Below are 12,135 nucleotides of genomic sequence, written 5' to 3'. Positions count from 1 at the left end.
AAATTAATCACGATTAATCCCACCTAACATTAAAGTTTTTAAATATACTTTTATATTGCAATAATTTCACGTTCAATCTTCAAATTAATGTACAAACAACATAAATACTATTTCTTCTTATATTTGTTTAATGGCATCTTTTTTCTGACTGAAGGCCAGTATCAATGATACCAATACTGATTTCTCTATAAAATTGCCCCCCCCAACATTTAACCACTGACTCTAGCCATTCAACATTACAGTATAACTGAGAGCTATCAATTTTAACATTTATTAGACTTTTAAAAAATTACTTCTAATTTAAGTGAACTTAAAACAATCTTCACATAAACCCATTATAATAAATGTAATATTTACCTGTGCCCTTCAGCAGAAATATACAGAAATTTAAGTTATCAAATGCTAAATTCTAAATTAAATATAGATGAATTCTTAAAGCTTTAAAAGTTATTGATTTCCTCTTTTTTTTTTCTTCTTTGATTAACAGACATCACAGCAGCTGGTTATTAGGTTGTTTTGGCTGCTGTTTCTTTAAGAGCTGCCGCTGCTGAACATGACGCGGATCTGACACACATCGTATTTTCTCTCAAATCTCTTTACCTTTTCTGACCCACTTCAGGTCTTGAAGCCTCTACTAATGAATCGGGTGTGTTAGATGAGGGAGACAGTGCTGGGCTGCTCCAGGACAGTTTTGAAAACCATTTCAGAAACATGTTCTTAAATATATATAATATATAATATATTACATGCATGCACAGTTTTAAGGCAGCTTTAATTGCCTTTTTGGTAACTTTAACTGACCAAGATACAGGGTACAGTGGGTGATGGCGCCTTTGTGCGTGCAATTGAAGAGCACGAGCTACGAGCACAGTACCGCTCCCGCGCTCGTTTGACTCGCACCTCGCAGAGGTGAAGTTAGAGGGCACGTCTGAAACGTCTCCCGTTTGATGTGATCGTAAAGACGTTCTTAGCGACTGAATAAATGCAGTCAGTACTTCTCAAGAAAAACAGTGACAGAAACAGCAGTTGTGAGTGGGGTGGCCAACCCTAGCTCCGCCCCTGTGTTAATTGTATTAAATACTTTTAACGCGTTAAACTGAAAAAAAAGAATTGCCTGCGTTAACACGCTAATTTTGACAGCACTATTATATACATTTGTGTATGTACACCCACACACATACATATATACAGTCATGGCCAAAAGTTTTGGCAGTGACATAAATTTTGTGTTTTGCAAAGTTTGCTGCTTCAGTATTTGTAAATTATTTTTCCACATGTTTCTATGGTATACTGAAAAACTGATAAGCATATCATAAGTTTTAAAGGCTTTTATTGGCAAAAAAATATAATGAGTCAATATTTACAGTGTTGACCCTTGTTCTTCATAACTTCTGCAATTCGCTCTGGCATGCTTGATATTTGCTTCTGGGCCAAATCCTGACTGATGGCGATCCATTCTTGCCTTATTAGTTCTCGGAGTTGATCACAATTTGTGGGCTTCTGCTTGTTCACTCTCCTTATGAGCACTGACCACAGGTTCTCTATGGGATTGAGATCCAGGGAGTTGCCTGGCCACGGATCCAAAATTTAAATGTAAGGATCTTCGAGCCACTTCTTTATCACTCTTGCTTTGTGACATGGTGCTCCATCATGCTGGAAAATGCATGGATCATCACCAAATTGCTCATGGATCGTTGGAAGAAGTCGCTCTTGCAGTACGTTTTGATACCATTCTTTATTCATGGCAGTGTTTGTGGGCAGAATTATGAGAGAGCCCACTCCCTTGGTTGAAAAGCAACCCCACACATGAATGGTCTCAGGATGCTTCACTGTTGGCACAACACAGGACTCATGATAGCGTTCACCTTTTCTTCTCCGAACAATCGATTTTCCAGATGCCCCAAACAGTCGGAAGGGAGCTTCATCAGAGAAAATAACTTTGCAACTTTGAAAATAACTTTGCAACCAATCCTTGTACTTCCTGCAGAATTTCAGTCTGTCCTTGATGTTTTTCTTGGAGAGAAGTGGCTTCTTGCTGCCCTTCTTGACACCAGGCCGTTGTCAAAAAGTCTTGGCCTCACTGTGCGTGCAGATGCTCTCACACCAACCTGCTGCCATTCCTGAGCAAGCTCTGCACTGCTGGTGACACGATTCCATAGCTGACTCCTCAGGAGGAGACGGTCCTGGCGCTTGCTGGACACTCTGGGACGTCCTGAAGACTTCTTCACTGCAGTCGAACCTCTCTTCTTTAAGTCCTTGATGATCCCGTGGTTCTTTCAGGTGCAATATTCTTTGTAGCAATTTCCTTGCATGTGAGGCCATTTTGATGCAAAGCGATGATGACTACTCGTGTTTATTTGGAGGTAACCATTGCTAACAAGAACACAATGATTGGAAGCGTTTCTTCCCTCCTTTTATAGCAATCAGTCTGCTCTTACAATCTAATTAGTATGATAGTGATTAGCCTGACTAGTACTCATTCACACTTTCACATGTGCTGCTGATATGATTAGTCAATTAATGTTAGCTGGTCATTTTGTGTCAGGATAAAAAAACTGTGAAATTTGTTTTTTTGTGAAAAGTTCATTTTTTGGCCAATGAAGCTTTTAGCAATTATTTAATATATCTGATCACTCTATACAATAATCTAGAAACAATGTGAATGAACACCACAACAGCTTAAGCAGCAAACTTTGCAAAACACAAAATTTATGTCACTACCAAAACTTTTGGCCATGACTGTATGTCACGTGCCACCAGCATTATGGATTAGTTCTACAAATTTTTCAAGCTGTATCACACCTTTATAAAGGAAAGACCATCTCAGAGCCTGAATGGCCAGGGGCCGATTAGATATGCATGCAGGTGGGCGGATGATCTCGCAGACCCTTGAGTTGGTGTATAAGTAGGTGGTGAGTGGAATTTCACTTAGAATTACATGTTTCCCTCGTCCTTGCTGAATATGAACTATAGTCAAGCAATAATATAAGATCATTTCCTTCTTTCCTTCACAAATGCACACATAATTACCTTACCATGCATATGGAGTTGATTATAAGGTATAAAATGTAAAGTAACCACAACCTCAATGTGAATACGAAAGGAAACAAGGCGAGGAGATGAAAGAGTCTCTGTGTGATTGATGTTATCTTTGTGATAAGTAAAGCAGACTGGGGTTTGCACATATAGTCTTTATGATAAGACAGCTATCCCTTCCAAGCACACAAAACGCTGCTTTTCTTTCAAATACTGGCAGTCTGTGTTTTTATAATGCATACGGCACATAGCCATGCAGGTTACCCACAGAGATCTAAAAGAATGGTATATATTATTATGCAGCATGAGAATGTCATCAGAGAACAAAGAGTTCGATTCAGCATAGAGGAAATCTTTTGAATATATTACAGTCCCTTCAGCCCACATGCATTACAAGTCAAAAGTTTAGGCATACTGTCTAAATCTTTATTTATATTATTTTGCAGAATTTAAAATAAGAAGTCATCAAATCTATGAAATGGCACAATTATGTAGAGACCAAAAAATGTAAAAAAAAAAATTCTCAACCAACCTCATGAGGTAGTTTCTGGGATGCTTTTTTAAACAGTATCCCATGTGGAGTATCCCATGCGCAACGCTGAACTCATACGTCATCCGCCCGGAGCTGCTTCCGTGTAGGAGTAATTTGTGGGCTAATTTTCATTTTTGGGTGAACTAACCCTTTAACTTACATTGTGTCTACACCGGACGTGAGCGACGCGGCGCGCGACGCAATAAAATACAAGAACTCGTTATAATCAGTGATGCTGTCTTGGATGCGGAGCGACACGACAATGTGAGATGTGAAATGTGAGACACTGGGTTGGCAGAATTCGGCCCTCGGCGAAAACTAATTGAGGAACCCTGAACTATGACCTTTGCCTCAGTACACTCCTAACTTGCTGCTTATTAATAGATAGTTAGTTAGGTAGTTGTTAAGTTTAGGTATTGGGTAGGATTAGGGATGTAGAATATGGTCATTCAGAATATGTGCTTTATACTTAAGTACTATTAAACAGCCAGTATGTTAATAATAGGCATGCTAATATGCAACTATAGTTAGAATTGGTCCCTATACTAAAGTGTTACATAATAGTTTAGGCCTAACATTACTTAATATGATTATGCCGAGTTTAAAAAATATTAATGAAAACTTTTTTTTCACAAAATAATGTTTTATAAATTATATTATATGTATATTATATGTGTACAATTATATGTATCTGCACTTATCAAAGTAACAAAGCAGTCAAATATCAAAAGTTTCAGATGTAATGACAAAAATAAGTATGTATAATCTAATTTACGATCAGCAAAGGAATGGAAAATATGTTCAAATTAATGTCATGGAATTTTACATAAAAACGATTTGATTTGATTTGATTTGATTTGATTTGATTTGATTTGATTTGATTTTATTTTATTTTTCACTAAATCTGTAATTTCTTATACTGCTTGATTGTAGTAAAACACCAACAGATGTAGCAGATGTAGGCATTGGCCATAATTCTAACCTTGAACCCTGGATTAAACTTGTGTCTTCAGAATCATTCATACATGTGAAAATCGGCTGAGAATTTAACAAATAGTTGTAATCTGGCTCAAAGGAAGATAGGAGTCATCTCTTTGGAGCAGGTTTCTGGTGATTGAAGGATGATACAAGTGTGAAACAGGCACTATTTTTAGAATCAGCTCCGCAAAATTAGTAAGAATTTAGTATTGGATTTCATTCAGCAAATATGAAGCCGGGTTGCGAGTCTAAAACCTGAAGGTTTTTAAGATGTATGTGACAGCCACATACAGTACATACATTTTTTATTATAATTATTTGCTTATCTCTTATCAGGTATACTTAAATACCAAAATGACAGCTTTTCTTATCCATGTTTTGAACTTGAATGAAAGCAAATAATTCCATTATTTCCATGTGATGCTTCTAGGGTGGTAGCTGGTCGATGTTTGATACAAATTGCATAAGATCTTTGGTCTCTATCGGCACTATCTCCCTCCCAGCAAAAGAGACATAAATTAGGGCATTTGCCAAGGTTAACCTGTATAACACGTCATCAGTTGATGTCCCTGTAAATTTACTTTGGTCTTGCAGCAAGGGAAATGCTTTATGATTTCAGCCACCTGGCACAGTAAAATCAAGCACCCTGTAGGATGTGTTGAGGGACAGGCCTTATCGTTACAGCGAGGTTTTCAGGGGAAATGAAGCAGAGACAGATGATCAGGAGATCGATAGGAATGGCGGCTGGTTGAAAGATGCAGCATCATTATTAGGGGGGAAAAAAATCCAATGGTCGCCTTGCATCAAAGTCACATCCGTTATTAGACCGTGAAGCAGTAATTGAAGAGCATGATGACTGAAGAAATGAAAGCAATTTTACTGACTGGATGCAATCTCGCCACCTTCTCCTGGTACAATCTTTAATGGGATGTGACCACTCAGGGATGTGCAAGCTGCTGTTTAGTGGGCTGTGTGTCACCTTAAGGCCTGTGCTGGTCTGTGATCAAACAGTTTATGTGGACATTACACCCAGAAGCAATCATTGATGTCTCTCACCCCGGACAGGTAAAGATTAATATTGACTGCAGTGATGACCTATGCAAGCAATCTTTGAATGTCAAATACTCTTCTGACTGCTCAGGGTAGGATGTCATTTATACACACCTGACCTCACTACAGAAAGCAAATATCTTCTTGGAGGCTCACTGTGGTCTAAATGACACTAGTATTTGTTTCTGGTTTATGGAGGAGGAATGTCCTGTGGAAAACTATTTGTGTTTGTACTCATCATATATACATATGAAAGGGTTTAAGCATGCAGTATGCAGTTGGTCTGTTTTAAAACCTAGTGTGCTGCCTACAGAGACAGCATTTTAGGGTACAAGTTATAGGTGTACAAATGCATTGCTGCATAATATAGAAACACTTTGGTTCACAAGTTTTGGGGTCGGTAAGGTTTTCTTTTTTTTTCTTTTTTTTTTATAAATGTTTGTTTAAATGTTCACCAAGGTTCCATTTATTTGGTCAAAAATAAGTTAAAAACAGTAAGATTGTGAAATATTATTATAATTTAAAATAACTGTTTTCTATGTTAATATTTTATATTTCCTGAGATGACAAAGCAGAATTTTTAACTGCCATTACTTCAGTCTTCGTTGTCACATGATGCATTAGAAATCATTCTGATATTCTAATTTAGTGTTTAAGAAACATTACTTATTATTATCAGTGTTGAAAACAGTTGTGCTATTTATTTTTTAATTTGATTAAGTTTGTATTATTTATTTATTTTATTATTATTATTTTTTATTCCTGTGGAAGGATTTTCTGATAAATAGACAGTTCAACATATAGAAAATCAACAGTAAAAAAAAAAGCTTTGTCATTTTATTTTTAAGTTGCTAACCCAAAGTGACTTTTTTATTTCCTTTTTGAACTATAGTTACTACAATTACTATTGTAAAACCTAATAACTTGTTGGAATGTCCATCAACCATAAAAAAGCTTGTAATGTTATTTTTAAGTTGCTAATCCAAAGTGAGTACAGTTTTATTGTAGCAATCGCATAGCAGTATGTGGTATTTTGGTTGAAACTGTGATTTTGTTGATTAATTTCTTTCATCCAATGCATTCAATGCCATTCGGTTCATTGAATCCCTCTATATTTTAACAAATACAAATATGTGTTTAATTTTACGGTTGCACGGCTACGACTGTCTCCGGCTCTCCTGTATTCCTGCAGCAGACAGATATGGTCTAGGCTCAGAGCCAAGGACAATCTCTGAGGCCCTTTGTGGCACACTCAGCCTTACAGAGCGGAAACAACACAAGGGGCTTGCTAGCCGCAGCGCCGCTGTGAGAATAGATGCACTCTGATGGCTTTGTGAATGAAGAGTCCTTGTCTTCAGCCAGGGCACGTAGCCAGGCCGCCCTGAGCTTTGCCTCATTGACTCACACTGGGAAGGGAACATGCATAATGCTCAAGTCCTATCTCTTTACTTTACTCGCTCACTTTCTCCCACCACCTCCCTCGCCCACCCGTACACTGTGGCGTAGCATAGTTTTGGCATCGAAAAAGCACAGCACACCACCGGATTATATGCATGTGGTATAAAAGGGACAAACAAACGATAATGGCATGTGCCTCCATTGGCAGCCAGACCTGCTGGTTCTGTGACTTTGGGAAATGAATAATTCATCTGTTTTTCCAGGTGGCAAGCTGTGGTGGGCTGATGACGATCTGGCTCAGCTGGGAACGGTCGCCAAACGGGATGGACGTAACCCGGCAGTGCTGCGCAATAAGACCAGCGGAGTGGTACACATGAAGGTGTATGACAGAGATGGTCAGAAAGGTGCGTTGAGATACAGTCAAGGTTGTTGCAAAAATAGCTTGACCAGTGATTACCTTTGAAACGAATAACTGAAGTTTAACGTCTTTTTAGAGCTGTGGGATTTCTTTCCAGTGTTGACATGTTTCCCAAAAGAACAGGAGGTTTGGGCAGGACATATCAAAGAGTTTGAGTTTTTAAGTAGCCAGTGTGCTTTAGTTAAATCACAGTTATTTGCATGGTAGTTAACTAAAACTAAAACCTTTAAAAAATGTTTCTTGAAATAATAAAATAAAATTCAACTGAATTGGAACTAAATATTAAACAAATAAATAAATAAACTTCTAGTTGCACCATTTCTCATTTTCTCATATAACTTGATGTACTAAATTAGCTAAATCTAAAATAAAAAATGAATAAGAAAAAATAAATTTTAAATTAATAGCTATGTAGACATATTTTAAAAAGACACAACAATAATACTCAAACTGTATAACTTAAATTTCAATCAAATTAAATAAAAAATGAAAAAAATAAACATTCATTTAAATAATTAAAAACATATAATCTCAATGATGCTAAAATAACACTGACAAGTACCATGATTTAGCTACTTGACATTACTGTAAATTAGGGGTGGAACATTTCGTGGAAAAAAATCGAACCATACGGTTCTCCACACACGGTTAGGACCACGGTTCAACTTAAATCTGACAACGCATCTGTAATATGGTTTGCTATAAATAACACGTAAAACAAACAGGGTTTGGCTAATATATGTTTCTGTTGATGGATGCGCATTCTGGCTTACCAATACATTACAACAACAGCAATGAAAAAAAAAACGTGGACAAACCATTGACTCTTGTTCAATGCGAATGCCGTATGCTGGAATATCAGCATTTATTCCGTCATCACCCGGGTGCTGATAGCGCGACCTGAACAGTACACGTTATCTGTGTTTATTGTTTAAGCTAAACTCATTTAAGCTTTGCCAGTTTAAACATTCAAGTGCCAGAGGACGCAAGCTCGCACGCACAGTGAGAAGATTTGTGCGAGAGGGAACATTGATAGCCGGCTGAACGTACTGGATCAGTGCATTCTCTTAAAGTGACAGCACATTCTTAATATTAATCAAACAGCAACAACAAAGAAATCACTCACTGCTCTTGATTGAATAGCTTTTGTAACTTTAATAAAGATTAATATTTAATTTATACAGTCAAATATGCAATGCTGTTTTACATTTCATTATTTAATTTCTGTACCTAAAAACGAATGTTAGACCTACCTAAAAAAAAACTGAAAATCACTGTTTATTTTATTTGTATCTTTATTTTATTTATTTGTGCTGTTGCTTGTAGTTAGATTATATTTATTTTCTTACTTTTTATTTGACAATATAGTTTTTACCTAAACATAGCACATACCGAACCGTACCGAAACGGTGACTCTAAAACCGTGATACAAACCGAACCGCGAGTAAGTTGAACCGTTCCACCCCTACTGTAAATGATCATTCTTGAGAGCATTTATTGGACAAATTTCTTATTTAAAATATTGTTGCTCAGTTTTCCTTGATTAGGACTGCACAAGCATATAAATTGGCCTTAAAGTTAATAGACATGGACTAAAAGCCACAAAACTAATTTTGATTTTGTAGAGTCTTAAAGTAGCGTATAAAAATAAATGTACTGAAATAAACAAGACCATAAATTTTAAGCATTATACTGTGTTGTGTTGTTTAATTTACTTGTAAATAGCTCTTAGTGAGTCAACTGTTTTGTTTTCTACCTTTTTTTTTTTTTTTTTACCTAATATCACAAGCTAATCTTCCCTGTGTGTAAGCAGAGATATATTCAGATATTGGTTTTCCATTTTGTGAGTTATTCTGCAAATAATTCACACTAATGGCAGATCCATTTACGGCATTGCTGTGGATTCCACTAAACTGTCGACTTGAATAAGGAATGACCATTAAACGGGCACAAATGTAAATCTATCCAGCCACCAAATTTCTCCGGCAGCAATTAGCCTCTCTATTCATAATGCGGAACGGTCTTATTACTGTCGTAGATGTGCAAGCTGAGCTTTCCCTGAGAGCTTGTGCTAATACACAGTGGCGCAGTTTCCCTCCCCTTCACTTTCAGTTATACAATTAGGATGAGAGTAAGACTTCCAGGAAGAATGTCAAGTCATCTTGACTTGACAGCAACACTAAAACCTTTCATCAAATGAGGAGATATTCCAAATTTATGACCATTGCATTGTGGCTGAACTTGTTAAGGAATTGCTTTCATATAAAAGCGTAAATGACATAACTCAGAAACTGTCTCAAATTAGTCTACTGCTTCAGCTTTGCTTTTATGACTCATAAGTAGTTTTTTTTTTTTTTTATCTGCTAATTTGGGGGAGAAGTCTGCAGAATTTTATGGAATGGATTTAAACATAATGAAATAAGTTAAACAGACCTCAGAATACTTTTATTGATAGCTAAAAGCATAATGAAATTATCCAAAAACACAAGAGGCGGTACATGTGTAGGACTTTAAGTAGTTGATATAGAAGAACATATATTTACCAAAAAGAAATGGGTATATTGCATAAATTGAAAATGCTTTTCAGTTTAATCAATTTCGTTTCAGTTTTGTTTTCGGAGTTTTGATTTAGTTTTTTTTTTCTTAAGATTTTAATATGTTAACATATCAAATTCAATATTATTATGATTTCATTCTGCTTTTTAATGATATTGAAAATGATCCCCCCCCCCATTGACAGTCCTAGTTTTTATCAGTAGAAATTGGAGTTTGTGTGACAATATTCTCTGTAAAACTGCTTTGTAATAAATTAGAGAAGTTATATATATATATGAAAGAAATTTAGCTTTGGTATTAAAATATTTTATTATTATTTTACATTATAATAACATTTCACAATATTACTGTATTTCTGATCAAATGAACGCAGCCTGGCTGAGCATGAGAGACTTTAAAAAAATGTTTACGCATTTTCATTGAGTATAAAATAAGCTGCAGTGTCAACTTGATTATTTTCCAGATATTTTAATAATTTGCTTTGGCATAAGGACTATATATATTTAGTTTAATTTTAGAGGCCTTCATATTTTCTCATACTGTAAAAATGGGTCAAACAGTAAACAATGGGATACAAGAGGGGTTCAGGAAATGTATGAAAAAAGTCATTATTTTTGCAGTTTAATTTGGATGCACTAGTAAATCTGAAATTATATATTTTACTTATCGCAAATTTATGCTTTCAGAACTGTTTGGAATTATTATCTTGCAACAATGTATAAGCGAATCCCAAAAGCTACAGTCAGCAGTTCTCTCCACAAGATGAGATCAACATGTTTTCTCCTTTTATCATGGTTTCTCTCAGGTAGGAATGCCTGTCAGTTGAATAACGGCGGTTGCTCGCAGCTCTGTCTGCCCACATCTGAAAACACACGCACATGTGCCTGCACCATTGGCTACAACCTGCGCAGTGACCGTCTCTCCTGTGAAGGTAGGTTTTTTCTTCACTTCTAAAAGGAATTCATGTTGTCTTTGGGTTAGCTGCTTGTTTTGTTATGTGAAAGATGCCCAAAGAAATCTGTGACACGTTCATTTGACCTTCATCTAACATCTCTCGCTTGCTGTTGTCTATCACAGGCCTGAGTTCTTTTCTGATGTACTCTTTTCATGAGGGGATACGTGGAATCGCTCTGGATCCTGGTGACCACGCCGAGACCCTGATGCCCATCAGCGGCACCTTGTTTGCCGTTGGCGTGGACTTTCATGCAGGTACAAACACGGCTCTTCCCATGACTCAGTCCTGCTATCTTCCACTGTGTTCACTAGTGTATAGAACCGCTCTCTGAATCCTCTCTGTGTGCACAACAAAGATAAGGCATGTATCGCTTTCTGTGCATTACTTTTTTTTTTAAATGTTGTTTGCTGTCAGATGTACTCATGTTAGCTGCACAGTCTCTTACCAGATCAGAAGGAAATTAACAACACTGCATATCACATGTAGAAGAGATAAACAGCTCAGATGGGTTACACAAGTAGGTGCAAACAGATACATGTTCTCTTTATATCTCTTATAGCTACAACTATAAAAGACAGAAAGCAGTATAGTAGATAATCTAGCAAATGAAAGTAGAGCCGACATCACCACGCTGATGGCGTTGAGGGGTTGTTGTCATACTATGCATTATTCATTCTGTGAATGAGGTTAATTTGACAGCGGTCTGATGCAATATTATTCAGCCTGTTTCGGGGGAGCATTTTGTGGTGACAAGTGGCATAAATGAAGTGAGCGTCAAGGGGGCAGTCCACATGTGATGGTACCAAATTAGCATTCTAACAGTCAATAATATGAGACATTTCCATAAACATGCAAACACATATGTATGCAGTAGTACAAAATACCTGCTGTAGTCATTCAAATGTGACCTGACCTTTCCTACTCCTACTCCCGTAAACAAACAACCAACAAACACTGTGCTGAAAATAGTGCATATAGCCTTCCATTCAGTTTAGAGCTGATGTAAACATAAGTACACTACACAGATTGGGCTATATACATATATACAGTGGGTACGGAAAGTATTCAGACCCCCTTAAATTTTTCACTCTTTGTTAAATTGCAGCCATTTGCTAAAATCATTTAAGTTAATTTTTTTTCCTCATTAATGTACACACAGCACCCCATATTGACAGAAAAACACAGAATCGTTGACATTTTTGCAGATTTATT

At 36.6% G+C, this 12,135-nt stretch overlaps 1 protein-coding gene across 1 annotated transcript in view; it reads left to right on the top strand.

The window, feature by feature from the left end:
* The window catches only part of LOC107660661 (low-density lipoprotein receptor-related protein 1B-like), a 249,544-nt gene that overhangs the window by 153,181 nt on the left and 84,228 nt on the right, over window positions 1-12,135 (top strand). The window contains exons 34-36 of the mRNA XM_016450048.1: window positions 7,258-7,398; window positions 10,774-10,899; window positions 11,046-11,177. Coding sequence (XP_016305534.1) covers window positions 7,258-7,398; window positions 10,774-10,899; window positions 11,046-11,177 — 399 coding nt within the window. The remainder of the gene's footprint in view (window positions 1-7,257; window positions 7,399-10,773; window positions 10,900-11,045; window positions 11,178-12,135) is intronic.

This window comes from Sinocyclocheilus anshuiensis, unplaced genomic scaffold (genome assembly GCF_001515605.1).
Source record: "Sinocyclocheilus anshuiensis isolate Anshui unplaced genomic scaffold, SAMN03320099.WGS_v1.1 scaffold627, whole genome shotgun sequence".
In the NCBI taxonomy this organism is placed as follows: Eukaryota; Metazoa; Chordata; class Actinopteri; order Cypriniformes; family Cyprinidae; genus Sinocyclocheilus; species Sinocyclocheilus anshuiensis.
This window is presented reverse-complemented; position numbering and strand designations above follow the sequence as displayed.